This window comes from Nesoenas mayeri (genome assembly GCF_963082525.1).
Source record: "Nesoenas mayeri genome assembly, chromosome: 1".
Taxonomy (NCBI): Eukaryota; Metazoa; Chordata; class Aves; order Columbiformes; family Columbidae; genus Nesoenas; species Nesoenas mayeri.
This window is the reverse complement of record NC_137541.1, coordinates 129,388,855-129,409,120: the sequence shown is the minus strand read 5'-3', so window position 1 is coordinate 129,409,120 and position 20,266 is coordinate 129,388,855. Positions and strand designations below refer to the sequence as shown.

General features: G+C 45.9%; 1 protein-coding gene across 1 annotated transcript in view; it reads right to left on the bottom strand.

The window, feature by feature from the left end:
* The window catches only part of ILDR2 (immunoglobulin like domain containing receptor 2), a gene marked incomplete at both ends in the record, with an annotated part of 35,250 nt that extends 18,738 nt beyond the window's left edge, over window positions 1–16,512 (bottom strand). The window contains 3 exons of the mRNA XM_080349157.1: window positions 5,848–5,967; window positions 7,041–7,373; window positions 16,467–16,512. Of these exons, the coding sequence (XP_080205283.1) occupies window positions 5,848–5,967; window positions 7,041–7,373; window positions 16,467–16,512 (499 nt within the window). The remainder of the gene's footprint in view (window positions 1–5,847; window positions 5,968–7,040; window positions 7,374–16,466) is intronic.
* Window positions 16,513–20,266: the final 3,754 nt, after the last annotated feature.

Here is a 20,266-nt window from a genome sequence, read left to right as displayed (position 1 = left end):
CCAGCAGAATGCAGCAGGAGAGGGCAGGGAGGAGGAATGGGAGAGGGAAAAGCTGAGATGTTGCAGAGCGGGTCCAGAAGGTGCAGGGATACGGAAGAGGCAAGCGAGGACAGCAGTTAATAGGCAGGAGGAGGGCGAGTGATAGAGCGGGAGAGCAAACAGCAGCAGATCAGCGAGGAACTGGAGTCAAGCAGATTATTAGCAGAGAGTCTGCAGAGAAGAGACACAAAAATAATTAGGGTAAGTGGTGCAGCTGAAAAGAAATGATGACATGAATAAAGTAGGCACAGATGCAGTCAGGAACACGCCAATCGGGTAAATATGGGAACATGGTAAATACTGACAATTGCATAAATGTGATAAATATTGAGTAAATATGGGAATAACTGTTGAATCGGTTTCCCTGTTGGGGCTGCCTCTGCAGGCCTACCTGCAGCAGTGAAACCACAGCCACAGGAGGCAGCAACTACAGAAGGAACTGTTTCTTCCTCTGTGGCAGAAAAATTTGCCAAGCCATGCCATGGCAAGAGGCCCCTGGCACAGGAGGCTGCAAAGGACAGGAGAGGAAGTGTGGCCCTTGTAAATCAGATACTCTTCCAAGAAAGCTGCTGTGAGGTTTATTGGGAGAGCATGGCTCTGCAATGAGTTCCTCCATTCTCCCTCTGCTCAGAGTAAACTTTATTCTTTCTTCCCCTCCTTCTCTTCAATTGGAGGGAGAAACAGCAGCAGCCTTTCTTGGAGATCAAAGTTTTAGCAGGCAACAAAGACCGCCAAGGAGGCTGTTGCCATGGCTACCTTAGTTACGGAGGTCTTTTAATCACGCCAGTCTCCTTTGTGAGCAGCATGTGGCTGTCGATGGCAAATAAGGAGGAAAAGAGGAGTAAAAAAAACCTTGTCAACAAGTAGCACTTCTGAATGGCGTGAAATAAATGACCAGGAGTAGGTTGGGCTAGGATGAGGGGGACTGGACCCAGATTACAAAGGTGGCAGCACAGTGGTCTGAGACAGGAAAGCAGCACCTAATGAGGACAGGATGAGCACTTTGGGGGTGGGAGGATACCAGCAGCCTTCCTGGCATCAATGCCTTGCCTGGATTTTTCAGTGGAAGGCTACCATGCTGATCACTTCCTTCACCTGCTGGCACTACCTGCCTTTGGTCATAAAGGCACAGCTGAAGGTCAGAGAGCCCTCTCACTGCGAAGTTGTTCACAGACACCTCCCCGGCTGAGATCTGGCCCGCTCATCCCCAACACATGGCCAATGGCACTGACATCTCTACCAACCGCTGTGATCAAGTACTGGCTTCAATGCTACTGGCAGCTTTCCAGTGAAACTGAGCAAAATCCTAATACCATCACCTCGTAAGGGAAAATTTTGCCAAGAACTCTTCTGTCTCCGAAACCACATGAACTTTTAGAATACAGTCTCTCCTGGCACACAAGAGACTCCAAACCTGGCTATATTTATACCAGCTATTGAGTCACTTTGCTGAGTAAGAATTGTCTTATTAGCATTGCACACCATACACACACGTCCCAGTAGAGATTTATCCTCTCTGAAAGCCAACGCATGTCTCTATTAGTACATTAATTACTGTGCAATATGCTGTGTGTATATGTATTTACATTCTTTTCTACCTATGGGTGTTAGACTGGATAAATTTTGGTTTTAGCCTATATCAATATTGGCTGGTAACACAAACTACCAAACATGTCAGTTTACCAACGTTAAGCACTGGCTAACTTCAGAAATTAACAAAAAACTTAAATGTTAATAGTTGTTATTCAAAGCATAAGAACAGTAGAAGCTGAATCTTCTAAAAGACTAATTATAAAATAGTATTTCACTAATACATAATTTCTGTCATATTAGCTGCCAAATTGGACGGAAAAAAAAAAAAAAAGACAATAGCTGTCTAGCAGAGCAAATAACCAAAGTATCGAACCAACAACTGTGATTAGCGGATCACTATCCTGCCTCTTCCAGGAACTTGACACATCCTTGGGAATGAAGTCACTGTTTCGTAAAGCATGTCTAAGCTATGCAAAAATCTTGCAATGCAAACATTGCCGAGCTTGCGCAGACCTATGCATTGCAGGACAGCCAGCTGCGCCTGCCTATACCTACAGACACTGCTCTATAGCTGTACCAGCTTTGGAAGGGAGCAGTATAGCTGCTTCTACAGGACCCTGCACCTCATTAGTAAATTCCAGCTCTTGGAAAGCCTTACTGGGTTCTACCAACCCCAGGCAATTAAGCTAGACTGCTTCTTGGTGTGAACTGGGTCATCTGAAGCCAGGACAGGGTGTCCGCTGACACTGCCCTGTACTTCTGATTCGAAGAATACTCCAGGCATCCTGCATCCACTGCACTGGTGCACCTGTGGTTCCCTTCAACAAAGGCTGCCATGAGTGACTTCACTGAAGCCCACTGACATCATTCTCATATAAAAAGCACTGCACAGGTGCTACCAATAACAATTTGATTAATAGCACTGTCTGTGTTTCAAGAAGCAGGGCACTCAGCTGCTAGCTACAAAGACAGAAACGTAGACTTTCTTAAATTTAGGATTCAGCCTTTCTGATTCAATCACATTAGTTTTAAAAAATAAACATGTTTGGAGTTGCAAATGGATTTACTTGCTCAGCTGTAATCAGCAAAGGGTTCTGCATTTCTAATAAAACACATAAGTACAGAGAGCACCACCTGACTCTTGTTGTGGAATTACTCAACTCTGCCAATCTAGTCCTGCCGCAGCAGAAGCAGAATTCATACAGTTTCCAGCGTGCTAGACCCCCTTTGGAGATTCCTAATGCCACCAAAAATAGTACTTTTTAATTTAAATTCTTTCCTTACTCTACAGGAGGTTCACTACCAGCCAATCTCCTTCAGTGTTTCTGAGGCACACAGGTTACTACCGCTCTTCCCTTGCCTCCACTGATTCCATGAGAGAGGGTTAAAGTCCCTGACTAAGCAAAACCTACTGAATGGTCCTTTCAGCAAAGCACATAAGCACATGCTTAACATCAGGTACGCTTTATAAATCCCATCAGCTTTGTTCAGCACAAATGGATATAAATAAATCCTTACATGTTTTTCTGAAATAGGCCTGAAATGAAGACAGCACATAGGATTCTCTGGTGCTAACCAGACTCTCTGTGTGTCAACGTGACACATCCAACACATCAGGTGACAGAACTAAACATGCAATCCCATCATGACCCAGGCTGACTGGCTACTTAGACTTCACTGGAAGTCTCTGTGATTGCTTCCCAAAGAAAAACAGAATGCTGTAATTTGCTCAGGTTTTGGATTTTGCTCCCAATTGTGATAAAGCAGCTTCTGACCAACTTTTAATGGTGCAATTCACTGTACAAAATCAGGATCCTCCACTTCTAGCTAAGCAAATTTCCATTAATTTATTAATGCTATTCAGTATCTACCATTTTTGCCTCTCAAACCTTTCAACGTTTCTACATTATATGCAACTACCTGTCCAGCAGTATCTTTCTCTAGCCAAAACATATCTTTCATCTTGGCATTCACATAAAACCAGTTGAAGGGATTTTTTCCTATTTCCTTTTCCGTTCTGATTTTCCTGTCTTCCCCCACTGATAACATGAGCAGGCAGAACCTCTGCTCTATTCAAAATTCTAACTGATCATGCAGCAGCCCCAAAATAAGCAATGTAAATTATAGTTGAAAGACCACTGTCATCCAAGAGCAAACAGCAACGTGCTGTGGGAACTGTAGTGTCTCTTGCAGACACTATCCCTCTACTGCTTCAATCACTCTAACAGGCAATCTGGGTTCCAAACAAAACTCTTTTACCACATGTCCCCTAGGACTGCAGAATCGCTCCGATCTACACCTGTACTTACTGTTTCCCTGCAAGTCACTCATACTTAGCAGAGCAGTGGGATGGAATAAAAAATGTCCCAAATGCCAAAATATTAAGAAATGGTATCTTTACCACTGGTTGCTTCCTCCTTTAGCCATCAACAGGGAGAGGTAAAGGAATACCACCGAAGGAAGGAAGGAAGGAAGGAAAATGGGTAGGTAACCTGGAATTGCTCCAAAAGCTGGAATGTTGCCTCCATACACACTACCCAGGAAAAGAAATACACACAAGCTGCGCCAAACAGCATGAGGCAGAACGAAGTATGCCCACGACAAGTATGCTTTCATGCTGCTGCCAAGCTTAGAGTGCTGCACAAAGTGCAAGGGCAGACCCACAGGCTGTAATGAACAGAAGAGCAGATGTGGTCAAGGTAATGCAACCTATGCTGTTTCCTCCACAAAGAACCAGGGCTGGGGACATCATCAAACCAGCCTCAGAGGTGGGGATTTCTTTGTTTTCCCCCACCACAGTCTTTTGTACACACTGAAAAACAGATTCTTCCTGTTACCATGGCACTGTTTCATCACTGGTATCTGAGCACAGTTGTAGACACAGGTAACAGAAGACACTGAATCCTGGACAGGAAGGCGAAGGTACAAAATTCAGCAGCCCTTCACCACGCAGCCACAGGCAGCTCCTCTGGAGAGGCTACGTAACAGCTACAACTGCCACTTGGCAGAGATAATGTCACCTGAACCAACACAGGTCAGTCTTGGGCCTGTTATTAACTAGCATATGATACACAGTCACACTGGATTTAGACAGGGGTATGACACTGTCTCCAGTTGTCCATTGCTTGACTGGCACCTGAAGGAGTGAGGGGAGGTGACGGCACTGTTATAGCCACTCACCCAAGCAATTCAATCTGGTTTATTTTGTGATGACAACCACAGTTCCAAATAAACTCTGACCTTAGCCATGAGAGCAAAGGCACTTAACAGACATGCTCTACCATATGCCTCTACATATAACCTATACACTATAGACCCAAGCTTTTAAACATTTCCTTCACAGAATGTACAGACCCTATAGACCCAAGAACTCTACAAGTACGCTGACCAAACATTGGTGTCAGCAGGTCTTAATGTAAGGTGAAGAAAACTCATCTTACTCTCCTGGGGCAGTCCAGGGTGAAGTATTACAGCTGGCTCAAGGCAGTGTCAACAAATGCAGCTGAAAGGTCCATCCCATTCCCTCTAGCTGGGATGGGTGTTTTATTGACCTTCACAGTTGAGCTGGGCTGTGGAAGACATTGCCGAAAGCAAACCCTGCGAACAGGAAAGAAACTGATCCTGGTCACCACACTGCTCAAGGGAGCTTAAAAGAAACACAGTGCCAAGTATGCATACCACAAAGAGGACAGGTCCCTTCCATGGCAGTAACAGCTTAGATCTGGTTAGGGTGCTTGTGAAACTGCACCTCTAACTGGACAAGTATAATTAGGCAGACAGAAAAATCTCACAAATTGACACACTCAAGCAGAAAAACACAGTGCTGCCTGACATCCTCACAGGTCAGAAGAGTGGGACGAAGAGAATGTTAAGACTGCAAAAAGCATATGACTCGATGTCTTCTGGGTGTTTATTTTTAAAAGACTCTTGTCTCAAGTGTTCACTTTGCTGCAAGTTTATTGTTTTATGCCTCAAAAACAAGGGTTCTGACTTTCCACAGCCCTGCACTTTCTGTAGTCATTTACGCCTGTGTAACGTGTGAGCAGTGTGGGTGTAAACATCACTATTTTTGTTTGGTAGCATTTGCCACCCACTTCGCCTAGGTGTGAATGACTGCACAAGGTGCAAGGAAATGGTGAAGGTACTGCAGGAACTGTTTTACATAGATCTTACACCCATAGTAATATGGTGCACAGAGAGGTGGACAGAGAGAGAAAGCAGAAGGAAAGACACATCAGCTATCTGCTGAAAAAGAAACCTGACAAGAGGTCTTACCAAGCACAAGCAGCTCCACCGCTTCTTCATTCTTGCCTTCCACATCATCCGGTGTGATAATAAGGCAGTAATAGAGCCCACTGTCTCCCCACATCAACTTCCCAATCTGAAGGTCTGCATCTGAAAGGCAAAAAAGAAAAGTCAGGCTTTCCCTCCAACACCTATAGAGTGAAGTGATGAAAGCACTGGGTCTGTCTCCATGTCCCAAATCCATTTCATTTCCTTACTAAGAAGAGGATTTAACCTTATCCAGAATATCACAGTATTCTGTAAAAATAACAGGCTCAGGACTCTGTGGCTCTAAGTAGGAAGACACGTAATGCCACAGAGGCAGCTCACTCTGCAAGTGTCGAGAGCAGAAGGGGTAACTGATGTCGATCTCTGTCCGTTCTATCACCTAAGGCCTGGAATCCCAACAGTATTCATGCTGTGCAAGAAGGGCTTAGACAGTGTCTCCACAGCCATCCACTGGAGGTAAAGGAAAACACTCCCCCTTCCTGAGGTTGATCCCTTGTTTTCTGCATCAAGGAGCCTCCACTTCTGGCTAGATGGTCTCCTGAGTCAAGCAGAAGCCTTGTATTTTGAGGGACAAGGTTTCTCACACAGCCTTCCAGATCTAATATTTAAGGACCCTGCTATCCCCGACCTCCACCCAACTTGACTTCACCCCATTGAAATCTTTTCCTTTCACACTGCTCAAGGCTGTGAGAGTTTAGGTTCATGATGGGGTAAGCTGGTAAAGTCCAGAATTGAGCAAACATGAGGTACAGGATAATTTAGGTATTTTGGAACTGGGAAAAAAAAAAAAATCAGTGGCATTTGCAAGGAAGAAAAATCTAGACCACAGAGACTGAATTCATTCCTCTCTTGCTGGCACCGCTTTGGTAAAAAAAAAAAAATCTATATACAGAGCAATATGCAAAAGCCAGGAATAAAAACCTTCCACTTCATCAAAGAGAAGAGAATACTGCATTATGGTTGGAGGCCTACATGGAGTGGGATGAAGGGAAACACCAAAGGAAATGACGTTGGGGTCTAGGGTTGGCTGGTCAAAACCTAAATGTCTGACACAACCACTTCCAGCAGCCTTTTCTATGGGAGTTAACTGACCAATTACTGCCAGCCTCAAATATCCCAAATTGCTAAGGGTCCATTCCAACCCCCACAAAGCATCACAAGGGCAGCAGAGTTACCGTGGACAATGCTGATATCTCTTTCCTTATAGAAGTCCCCTATAGTAACGGCAGATCCTTGTTTGGAGGCCACAACACGGACTGTCCTCCTGCTGTCCACACAGTCCAAGTAGGGATCCCAGTCCAGGTTCCTCTTGCTCATTGTTTGTACACCAGAAGTTGCCATACCCAAAGCTTCTCCCATCCGGTCCTGGCAGTAAGATTTAAACCTCCACTGTACCACAGCTGGTTGGGTGGAAGAAGTAGAGAAATGGCAGCGAAGCAGAGCGGGCTGAAACAACATTGCCACCTTCTTCTTCTCAGGCACGGTGACCTGCAACCCTTCCACGTCAGCTAAAAGACAAAAACACGAGTGTCATACGCTTCAGCATCGCTTGAAGAGGGACCTACTGCATTTTATCGTAGCATCATTCTCCCCACATACATAAAATTTAAATGTCCATCTGCTTCAGGTGCTAGGGTGCAATATGCCTCAATGTATGTAAGCACAGATGTTGGCAGCAGAAGTAAGTTTGTTTTTTTCATAACCTACAGACACAAGGAACAACACAGCACGATGGGGCTGAAGGTTCAAATCCTTATGCTCTGCAGAGACCCCAACACAGCGACATGATGATTCTCGGCTTCTGTGGCAGGTTCACAGATAAGGAAGAGATAGTTTAGGGATGGTCATACTACACTTCTACAGCGGGTCAGCCAAGCGGCCAGATCCTGAGTTCATCATAATCCCAGTACAGAATAAGTAACTCCCCTGCCAATTCTGGTGGCATCGCACCTCCTCTTTAAAGTTAGGCAGCACACAGTGCCTGGCCCAGCCCATTGTGCACTGGTGCCCAGTTAGTGCTGCTTGCTCTGCCAAACTCTAGAGATGCATGAAGGAGTGGATCCAAATCGCACAGCTCCTGCCAGGGCTGGCATGTAGCACTGACAGAAATTGCTTCATGTGGGAGGTGGGGAGAAAAATGGCCCAAACACTCAAGTTTTTCACAGTCCCAGGGAGAAGATGGATCTCCACACATAATGTCTATCTACCAGCTGACGGGAGAGTAGCAGCCTGGAGCTGATGTATTAAAGGCTCAGAGAAGATGCATGGGACTGCTACCACATCCTTGTGTAGCTTAGGGAGAAGCCAAGAGTCAGTGAGCAATGCCAGCAGAAAGGCCTCAGGAGAGTGAGGTACTCCATCTACCCACAGGTGAACGGCCGAAACCTCCCACACATGCCCTTCATTGCTTCCCTCCTTCTTGTGCTGCAGGCAGCAGTGATTGGGAGGGCTTATACAACACGGGAAACACATGGTGACATTTTCCCAAGCAGGGATTTGCTCGTCTGTGGAGGCACAGAAACAGCTCAGGAGCAAGATGGGAGCATCTAAGAAAGAGGATGTTTCTAACCAGGGACACCCTCTGCAGCTGAGGAGGGCCTGACTGCAGTGGTTTGTATGAGAAAAGGGAACCAGTTTCAGTATGGGCAATATTGATGATGGCAGCTCCCTATACCCGGTTACCACACACCCCAAGGCCCAGAGCAGTGCACAGTGAAAACGAGGACAAGACCCAAGAGCATAAAGCACAAGAGGATATTTACACCACATTAGGATCAACTGACAGACTTAGGGGAAGCTTAAGGAGCAATGAAAGACTGAAGACAAAGGAAGGTTTCCTGATGTTGGGAAGCAATACAAGAGAAGGGCAAATGCCAAGAAAGGAAACAGAGTAAGGACAAAGTATCAAGGTAAGTATAGGAAGCAGAAGGATAAGCAGGATGACATCATGGAAGCAGGAAGCTTATATTCAGCTGGAAGAAGCTGAAGGGGGTGTCTCAGTCCAGGTCAAAATAATTTCAAAAGGCTGGAGCCAGGTTGCAGATTAAGACATTATGTAGAGACGAGAGGAAATGGAGGCAGCAAAAATAAACCACCCACGACAGAAACCAGAGATGAAAAGTAGATGGAAGCTGGCAAAAGAAAGTGAAATGACAGGAGATATCTTTAGGATGGGAAAAAAAAAAAATGGCATAGACTAAAGCACTGGAGCTTAAAACAGAGAGCAATAAATGCATCAACAATATGATAGCAGCAGGCACAAAGGAACAAGGTCAAGTTGTTTCAGACCTGAAAGACAGAACCAAGAAAAGATCCCACGAAGAGAAGTCAGAACCAAAGGGAAGTGGAGATGTTGGACCAACACTGAATATTCATTTCAACAAGTTATCAGTGTCCAAACTATAAACCCCAATGAACTCTATAAACACCTGTCAGGGGATAAAAACACTGTATAGACAGACTCTAGGGGAAAGCATATTTCAGAGAAGCAAGATGGTCACTGATACTAACAAAGATTTACTGATCTAGGGGGAATTTGACCCTGGGTACTACTATGTGAAGGCTTGCAGCACACAAGGGGGCTATGGCATTTGCACAAGAATGGTATATTATGCAATTTGTACTTGTGCCATGTGGAAGTTGCACAGGAGATGTCATCAGTTTTGCCAGAAGTGGTTGAACCCAAATCCAAACGCTGAAGTGTGGGTGTTCTCGAGAATACCACGAAACACAGCTGAGGTCCCAACAGGATGCTCCTATGGGAGAGGCAGGGGCATGTGGCAGCTCCTCTACTTTCCTGAGGCATAGGCAGAGACATAACTCAGGAAGTGGCAGCTGGGATGGTTCTGCCAGGCTGCCTGTTCCCGGGGACAAGTGGGTCCATGTGGCACTAAGAGAATGTCACCACTTGCTTCTTAAGGTGAACCAAGTGATGACATTGTCTTATTCTCTCCTCTCCAGAGACCTGTGCTTTCCCAGGTTGCATCTGAATGCAAGAGAAATGACTAACACCTTGAAAAATGAATGAGTCCAGGTCAGACCTGTATCTGGCAACTCTGTGCCTGACCCCATGGAGTGTGTGGCCAAAGCCAGCATGTGACACGCACTGGTCAAGTGACTCATCACGTTACTTCAGCTTCAGGGATAAAACAGTGACACAGTGAATATTTAAATCTTTCCCTTGTGAACGAAGTGCACTGCTTAGTAAACACAGTGCTTTCAGCTAACCATGCACCATAGCCCTCCTTTCCTGTTAATGAGATTAATGAGTTTGGCAAGCCAGGGACTGCTTTAATAAATGATTAGCTGAGCTTTAGCAAATTCTCCTCTGACTAACTTTCCCCACCCCATGCCCATGGGAATGTCTATATCAAGAAAAGCAAAGCAGCTTTTGGGAAAACACAGGAATTCTTTTTCTACCCAAAAGCATTTGGGACATATGCAGTAAATTACCTGGCATCTTCTATATCCTATCCCAAGCTCTTTATTAACTTTTAAAGTATTATTTTCGGATCCTTTCCAGAAATAGCATTTAAGAGCAACCTAGTGCCTCAGATTGAGAGACTGGAGCAGTGGAAACTCTACATCTATTTAAGTCAAATTATATATAATTATATATGGCTGAACTGGGAAATTATACACCTGTTATTTCCTCTGCCAAAAAAAAGAGACTGGAATTGATTCATGTAATATGTCACTGCTGTAACAGTGTCCATCAAAAAGGCCAGCAGGATGTTCAACTGCCTGAAGACAAAATGGTGGCTTCACATGTCATTTATGTCCACGCACGTGAATTATAGAGGTCTGCTTAGGACTTCCTCAACTTCAAGAAGAAACTGCTGACCTCAAAAATCTTCAAGAAACGAGCCAAGATAAGAAAAGCCTCAGATGTATCACAGGACAGAAGTCTGGGCTGGTTATACAGTAGAGCAAAAAAAAAGAGTGAAAGACGTAAAAAAAGATGACAAGCTTAGTGACAGCATCATGGTAGCTCTTTGTCTAGTTTAATACAAGCAGGACTAAAAAGAAACTGAATTGTGCTCTGCTATGTTTTGACTAATGCAGACAGAGCAAGATTAGCCCTTATTTCAAAATCATCATGGAAATATAATTCCCGCACTCCAGAGAAGCAACCTGTTCATTGTGAATTTCACAATGTTTGAACTTTCACAAGAAAAATCTAGCTTGTGGGAGTCTCATGACTACGTGACAATTTTGCTTTCCTTCTTTCTTGTTCTCCTAAATCCCCAGAAAAATTAAAAGCTCTGCAAATATTAATCAAGTGCATCCTAAAAACACAGATATTCTTACTCTCAGAAAATAAAAGGAATCCAATGGTTTGTGTGTCTGTGCATGTGTATATATACACTCCCAGGCAAAGAGCTTAAAAATAATCACACTTCAGAAATATAATTGCATGGGTTTTGTCTGTTTCTCATTGGCAATGTGTATTTGTCTCCCTTCTCTGATTCTCTTCCTGAACTGTCCTCAGATTATGCATTCAAACTATGCAATCAACATTACACACAAGCTATTGATAATACATTTTAGTGGTGATTAAAAAAAAATTCCAGGAAGTGATTACAGAGGGGGATATTTGTAAGGGCGCATTTGAGCCTTGTGAGCCTGATCTTCATAAGCACCTTACATGAGCAGAAGAGAGAAGGCAACTGAGAGTTGATAATTTAGGCTCTTGCTTTTCTCTTGCCCTCCAGAGAAGCCTTTGCCTCCCTGAGGCTAGATGAATCCCAGGAAGACTTAGCTTCCCTACACAGCCTTAAGTTAGTCTTTTTCAATAGAATCATAGAAAGGTTTGGGTTGGAAGGGACCTTAAAGATCATCTAATTAGAATGAAGTTGACCTGAGGCACTAATCCCTACAAATAATGGCAAAGTCAAATACTGTAGTTCCATGTAATAGGTCTCAGATGGCATCCTTCTAGCACATAAGATTTGAGTCCAAGAGAAGGCAGCACACGTTATTCTTCAGGTCACCATGGGTCTCCCTATCTGTGCATGCCTCACATCTCTTTCATTGCAATTATTTGGCTCACACCACCACTTGCCTGAGGCAGGACAGCTGATGCTACAAAACTACAAAAACTACATCCCTCTATCTTATGCACCTTTATTGATAGGAGTGGCAGTTTTTCACACAGGAGAACCAAATCCCTGGGCCCTGGACCAGGCACCTCAGGGAAAACTACTCCTAGACCATACCTAAGGGCTCTGGCAGAAAAGCATACTTGCATTAGTAAGAGATACTGCTCCTAGGGTAATTTATATCACTTCCCTAAACAAAATAAACTGTTGGACAAAAGGATGCTTCATCTTTCTTTTCTGTGCCTTGGCTACTATGTCTCAATTACGTGTTCTTTCCCCCACTGCTGAATACAGGCACACCATCCACACTTTCAAAGGTGGATCAAGCCTGAATCACTAAGTGCAAGATCTGAGACTGAAAAGTCAGAGATGTGTAAACAGGTGAGCAGAGAGACAACGGAATCACTGAGATTGTGTTACACAGCTTGTGTACTCATGCTGGACTAAAGCAAATCCATGCAATTAATCATCAAAAGCCATCACCATCACATTGTGTTGAGTGGCTTATGGGAAATGAATTGGATGTCTTTGTCTGGTTCCTATCAGACTTACGTTCTTAGCTCTGTGGCCACTAATTGTCCACTTTTTTAGCCAGCAAGAAACCAACGCCTAAATAGGTCAGCTGCTGCTGAGGTGAAAGCATACTACTGCTGTTTACAGCTCCGTAGCAAAACTGAAAATTTCAGCTAACTGTTTAACCTGCAAAGGGGCAAAATCAAAGCAGTCAGAGAAAAGCATGGCCTTGCACTCCCAACATTCACAGCACAGAACCTCAGTATGAAACCACTCCATATAGGACACAGCCCAGACTGTAAATGGACTGCCAGCAGACACTGGACTATTCCTTGCTCTTTCCCATCCTCTCTGATGCTGTCCCCCAGATGCCCCACGCTCCCGACTTCTTTAGGGAAGTACACAGCCCTGAAATGGCAAGGACTGCATAAGAGCTTTCACAAGAGCTCAGGACATTTCATGGGTTTTTCTAGGTATCAGTCATCACCAGCTTCCTGGCGCTCATTACACTCTGTTACAACCTCCTGCCCCTTTCACACATTCACAATAGTCACCCTGGATGTTTTCAGGTGAATTACCTCAGCTTTGGCCACCAGATCAAATCTACCCTGTCTTATTACTGCCTGAAAGCTGTTACAATTGTCAGATGGCTCCTGGTTTACAGTCTTGATTCAGGATCCCAGACATCAATCCCAGAACTACCACTTAGCAACTGGTCACCATCAGAAGCCTGAGAACAAAGGAAAAGAAATGGGAAGAGCCTCTTCAAGCTGTATAACACCAAGTAACACCTTGGGATGGCATTGCGATTTCCGCTAGTATCAGTTCCAGCCAAGGTGATCTCACAGGAATAAAAATAAAAATGTGAGATTTCTTCTGAGTTACACACAGCTTATGTTGTGTTCAGCCAGTCAAGGGAAGTCAGATGAATACTTAAGTCAAGGCAGATAGAACAGTTCATCCATTTCCCTGCCTTCCCAAGAAGTCTGCTCAGTTGGCCAGGAAACGGCAAAGCACAACTGTGCTCGTGCATGCCCCCTCTGCCTGCTCTCCTTAACTGTGGCTGGGAAAGCTGAGGTAGTAAATCTACCAGTCTTTGTACTGGATCATTGCATTGCAGTGGCTCTTCTGCATAGGGAGAGTAAACAGGTATCAAGTGCTAAATTATTGGTGAAAAATTACTTAAAAGGGATATAAGACCACATTTTAATGTGGACAGTCTTCTAATTGTAACCTTTCCAAGATTAGCCTGAGTCATGAGGCAGAAAAAAATTTGCTCTACTTGTTTGATAGGTAAAATTGGAGCTCTGTCTCCAGTGCAACACTTCTCTCTAGTTTTAAATGCACTAGGAATGACAGCATTAACAAGAATAATGGTAAATACAAGGGAAGGATTCAGTCTAGACTAAAGCTGCACTTTGTAGTTTAAAAGAAACAGCTTTACACAGGTGCTTAAGGATACTTGACAAATTGTACCTTCTTTTTCTGGAATGAGAAGAATACAGCCCCCCACACATCCTAACACGTGCCACTTCACAGGAAGGAATGAAGGATGACCTGCTCTTCATCCTCCTGCTGTTGTAATTAAAACAGTAGCTTTAGGTACACGGAATAGCAGGTTAGAAGGAAGAAAAGCCAAACCAAATCCACTGTATCTCACCCAGGAATTTTTGAAATTGCTATAAGTAGTCACAATGCACAAAACCAAACAGAAGATAAATGCAAGTGCCAAAAACTAAAGACAAACAAAGGACAGAGAGGAATTATTGCTGGGAGGAAAGGAACTGCAAGTGCTGATTAGAAATTTCTCAGCCCATCTCGAGGAGGGAGGAGGGGAGAGAAGGGGGCGAGAGCCTCTCCCTACTTGCTCCCTTTTGTCTCCCTGCTTCCTCCCCATTTTACACTGTCTCTTACCCAGGCCCCTCCACCTCCCAACCCCCACTTCTCTTTCCCAGAGTGGAGTGTACCACTCTGGCTCGATTAGGGCTCCTTACCTTGATGCAGACCTCTCATTCCTTTGTACAGCCACTGGGGAGAGGAAAATTTTGAGTCCCCGTTTTCTAGCCTCTCTCCCTTTTCTGTGCAAACACGTTCACGCTGACACACACACCTTTGCTTATTTGTTTCTCTCAGCCATGAAAAAGGACAGCAGTGCCTGCTCTGTCGCTGGGCAGCAGGGGCCAGGAGGCTGGAGGGGAGCAAGCCGACACCGGCTGCCTCCATTTCTCAGTACACAGCTAACCTGTTGCCTGCCGGAAGCCTTTGCCTGCCGGCAGCGGACAGCACCAGCAGCAGCCAGTCCTGTCTCAAAAACCCAGGACTAGAGGAGACTGGAAAGTCTTCCTACTGCAGTGGTACCTCTCTCTGCATACACCTTGCATGCTCCAAACGGCGGTAGCTGCCAGTAATAATGAACTACCTCTAATGGAGGGAGAAAGGTGTCAACAGCCCAGCCTTTTAGCTTGATGGAAGTCCTGATTCAGCCAGACACATCCAGATAACAAAGCTCGCTAAAAGGAGGGAGGAATGTTATGTCATGTTTATCTACACCCTGTACTCCTTTACCAGTCCCTGGAAGATATTTATCAGCATACTATGGCTAGTAGGAGTGGTAGTTGTGGGTGTGCTGGCACTCCAGACCAACTCAGTTAAGTGGGATACATTCGGAAGCAGCCAAATGGCAGGGAGGGAGGCCAGGGGGGAGGATGAGTTGGAAGCTGCCAAAGCCCCAGATGAGGCCGTGAAACCCTGGAAGGGAACAGTAGGCAGGCACCGGTGTTGAAGATGACTCAGAGTGAAAAAGCAAGGAAAGGGGTGGGTGGGTGGTGGGAGAGAGGTGTTATGACTAAAAGCCAAATTTACTGCTTGTGAATCCTAAACCTGAATAGGAAGAGGGAAGAGCCTGAGGTCTTTTTTGTGGGATACATTGGTGGCGGTGGGAAATATATGCCATTTAATCCAAGTGTGTCTGTTACTTCCTTCAGCCTGTAACGAGTCTGCCTGGCTAAGTCAGCCTGCTGCAGCGTTTCCTAAAGCCTCCTGCCTGTGCCTGGCTACTGCACTGGCCCAGAGGACACAGATCCTGCTGCTGACCTGACAGAGTTCCCTCTTTTTCTCTCATTCCTGGCTGCCCTGCCGCTCTCATTTCGCTGTAATCCCTACCCTCTACTTTGCCTGCTGTCCAGCTCTCAGATGCAGTCCCTTTCCAACTTGTTCCTCCTGCTATCTCCCCATCGCAGAGCCCTCTCCTCTTGTCTCTCCGTCTCCCCTCCTCCTTGCTCAGGGAGGGTTTGCCCGACCTCTTTGAGAGCCGTCCGGGCAAGATGTGCTTGGGGAGCTGCACTGGGGGCGGTAGTCCCGTCCTGTGCTCACAAAGGCTGAGCACAGCTGCACCATCACTGGGAAGGCCGGATCCTGGCCCCCTGGAAGCCGGGGCAGAGGCAAAGCAGCTCCCTCCTTGCACACCTCTGTTAGACGGTGAGTGCGGCCAGGACACCGGGAAAGCACAAGTTCCTGCAATTGTTCCCGGCCCAGCGTGGCCGTGCGGGGGTTGTCACCATCGCCCCTACACCGTGGCCAAGGACACTCTGGCCACCCCCCGAGCTCCTGCTGCTTCCCACCTTCCCCGCCGCAAGCTCGCTCCTCTCCACCTCCCCCCCACAGCCCGCGAAAAACAGTGGCCCAAACGCCCCCTGCACCCTGCGGACCTGCACCCACAGGCCCCCGGCCAGGCAGAAGCCGCCGGCTGCCTTTCCCCGTGCCCAATGGGATCAGCCCTGTCCGAAGTCTCCTCAAACTGCACCACGGGACGCCCTCGTAAAGACCCCCAGCCCAGACTGGCTCTCTCCGCCGCTACCCTCCCGCAGCCTACCGGGGCATTTCTCCAAACCTCCCATTTTCCTCCTAAAGAAAGACGTAGAGCCCGCGGGACACCGCACATGCACCTCGGGGTGGCCGGGATGCCTGTGCCCCCACCCGCGGCCCTACCTGCGAGCCATAGGACAACGATCCAGCCCAGGACGTGCCCATCCATCTTCCCGCTGGCCCCAGCGGCGCGGCGGGCGGGCGGCAGGCGCGGGGCGGGAGCGCCGCGGGGCGGGTACGACCATGCCGCGGGGCGGTGGGAGAGGCTCGGGGGCGGCCCCGCCCGGCGCGCCCGCAGCCGCTCCGGCAGCCGCCTCCCCGCAGAGCCGGCCGGGCTGGCGGCGAGCGATCGCACCGTGTGGCTCCGCTCCGCTCCTCCCCCGGCGGCGGCCGGGGGCGCCGCTTCGCAAGGCCGCCCCCGCGGCTGTCCGGGCGCGGCGGCAGGCGGGGACAGCGCGGCGGGGTTGGGGCGGAGGGCGCCGCTACCGGGAGGCAAGCGGAGGGGGCACGGCTTCCCGAAACTGCTTCCCTCCCTCCGGCAAAGGCGAGTTTCGGCTGGCAGGTGCCGCTGGGGGGTTGCCGCCGGAGGGCTGTCGGAGCTCTCCTCGGCCCACGGGCATCCCGGCACGCTTCTCTGCAACTACTTCAGGCGCCGAGCCCAGAGCGACACGTAGCCCCCGGCTCCCCCCGGGCCGTGCTCTGCCGTGGCCCCGTCCCGGCTTACAGCTTCTTTAGTAAGCACTTAAAAATGTCCAGTCTGATAATCTATCCTCCTCAAGTTAACCAAATGTGTACCTTGGGAAATGCATGTAGCCTGTTCCAATTCTGAGTTTCCCTGGGGTTTCCATTTCCAGCATGGGCACTGCGACTAATTACTGTAATTTTAGATAACGAGGGGATATAATTTTAGATGAAGAGGAGGTGTTCTGGCAGTTAACAACGGACAGCTGAGTTGTGGGGTGTTAACTTTTAATGCCAACAAGATATTGGAAGGGGATGTAAGTTTTTTGGAAGGAAAGGGACAGCCAACTAGAAATACAGCTAAAAAAGATCCTTTTTTAAAAAAAATGATGTTGCTCTGAAATTAAATGGTCCTGACCACAGTGGCCCCACATGTGTACATATCTACTGTCTTTAAAACTTCTAAACTTTCTGAGAAAGCTAAATAAGCCAGTGATTTATTCATAGGCCTTGTGCTGGCTAAACAGCAGCATGCTTGCTTTGGTGGCTCAGCACCAAAGAGAAGCACCTTACAACACGGCACTCACCATTCCCAGAACCCAGCACCGCTTCCCTTTGCACGTTGTTCATCTTAAGGCGTTTTTCTTTCAGAGGCTTGGCGGGTGTTTGTAACCAAAGTTTGCATTCTGCAAATGTTGATGATCCACATGGGAGATGGGAGTAGTCTTCGGCTTCTTTTCATCTGGAATCTGCCAAAGAACATAAACAATTCTGATTTTCTAACACTAAGCTGGGCCCCAGAAGGGAGCTGCACTAGGTGTGTCCTGCTACTAAAGGCAGGTTGCACAGAGATGCCTACGGTAAAATGGTACTAGCCATTTGCATTCTAGCAGGTATTTTCCAGTTGCCTGTAGATTCCTCATAATTTTGCCTTTCAGACTGAACTCCTCTACAGGCAAGATAAACTTTTTTCAAAAGCGTGAATAAAAATCGATCAATAATTTCTGAGTGAAAAAGCAAAACAGCATGTTTGCTATGATAAAAGATGTGTTGAAACATTTGGGTTGGTTTTGAACAGTTGTAGTCGCTCTGTTTAAATAGTTAAAGTGGAATTAAGCAAGGAGAAAATCCCTAGGCAGGCAGTCTGTTTTTAAGTGTTCTATTCAGAGGTATTCAATGTTATTTAAAAACACTTTTCACATAGAAGTTTATTTTTATTCAACATTGCTTTAAAAAAAAATAACACACCCACTGCAATCAGTGCCCTGATGTCCCTCTGACCTGATACATCATGAGTTTAACTGTTTTGCAGTACTAGCTAAAAGCCACTGTTAAGAGCTATGACCCTATTATACTATATAGTGTACATACATAACAGCGCACAGTGCCGCTTTCCTTCAGCACACAGTGATCTGATATCCCACTGCTTTTGTGCATACTTGCAGGCAATGTAGAAACTCTCATTAAGGCCACAACTTCAGCCTCAAGCAATACATGTAGTTCCAGAAAGCTCAGATGGAGCTATAATACTTTGCACCAGCTGGGGACCTGCCTCACCATTGTTACGTATCCATAGGGTATAATACATGAAGGTTTGTTTGGGTTGAATTAAGACTCCTAAAAGGTGAACACAAAGCTATTTTTTCTCTCCCTTCCTTAACCGTTTTTCCTGATAACCCTCAGAATTTCAAGTGAAATCCTGCTGCCTTGCCTTTCTGTAACTTAATTGGCCAGGAGTCTGATCCAGAGTTTCCTGAGACAATGTTGATATTATCTCATATGTTTAACTTTGGGAGCAGTAAAATCCCTTATGCGTCACTATTGTTAGCTACTCCTAGGGGTTTTTTTAATTCTACTCCAGCTTTTGCAAATAAATTTGGCATACATCAGTTTACCAAAACTTTTGACTCACAACAAAGGAAGGAAAGATTTTCAATACAAGGAAGCACCATTGTTTTGCATGTAATGTTGGATTTATAGCTGCTTTGAAATTTTCATACACTCAAACTCACTGTACGGTTCTTTTTCACTTAACGTGAGCTGTCATTTGTATATATGCACGTATGATGAATGCCCGAGCCCTGAATAGATGTTCCAGATCTCTGTAGACCTTTGATCTGAGTATTACAACATCTGAGCTGGCTTAATAGTTAATGTTGGGATGTTGTCTTTCATTTTAGCCAGTTCTTGGAGACAGCACACTGCAGTTAGCCCCATTTCACCTTCAAACAGTGGGTACATTCCTATGCAATTAGCCAGATCTCTTCAAGCCACAGCCCAGCAGGGATCCTTTGTCCCCTGGAAAACAGCATACTGGTAGACTTCAACCTTATCTCCCTCAGGCACTTGACAACCTTCATACTGGATGACCACATTTCCCATACCTACCCTGGATAGTTTAGTCCCAGACTGAATTGGAAGAATAGCATGCTACAACGCTGTTTGATATTAGTGGTACTGCAACTCTGTTTGGAGAAGTTCCCTAAGCAATGGGATCATGAACAAATTCAGTTGAACAATAGAGAAACAAACAAAATCACTTTTTACTCATGCTGTAGCAGCTGCTGGCTCTTTTCAACTACTTAATTCCGCCCTGGCTCCTTTCATCTTCCAGTATCAGTCTTTTGTGGTCATTTCCTCTGTTGATAAGCAGAGTAGAGTCAGCTTTTTAATAAGTTACCAGCATCGGAATTGATTTACACCAGCATCTCACTCAGAATGACCCATCTCAGCAACATCCCTAACAACGCGCTATGCTGCATGAAAATACTTCCCTTCATGCGTACTTCTGCACATCCATTCAGCTCCTTGGATTTCCCTTGTACAAATTTCCATAGAAACAGTGATTTCAACAGCTTTCTGGGATGTCATACTAGATTCAGCCATTAAACACTGCTCTCTTGATTTAGTACTGAGACCACCACATTACAGAAGCTATTAGGTGACACATCATCAAATCATAGCATTTAGTGAGTCTCTTAGAATAGCTACTAACTAAAACTTTTCCTTGTTTGCTTTGTTACACTGGAATCTCTTATTAATCGTTGATAGCTTCACAGCAAGACACTGCTGAAATATATGCACTCTCTGTATATGTTGTTTCTTCTGAGCTGCCTGGCTACATTTGATAGCACAATAATACAGAGCTTTTATTTCCCATTAACGTCAGGAGTGGGTGATATGGATATATAAACTGCTTTCATTCTTAACCAACAAATGTTTTGAATACTTAATGGATAAAT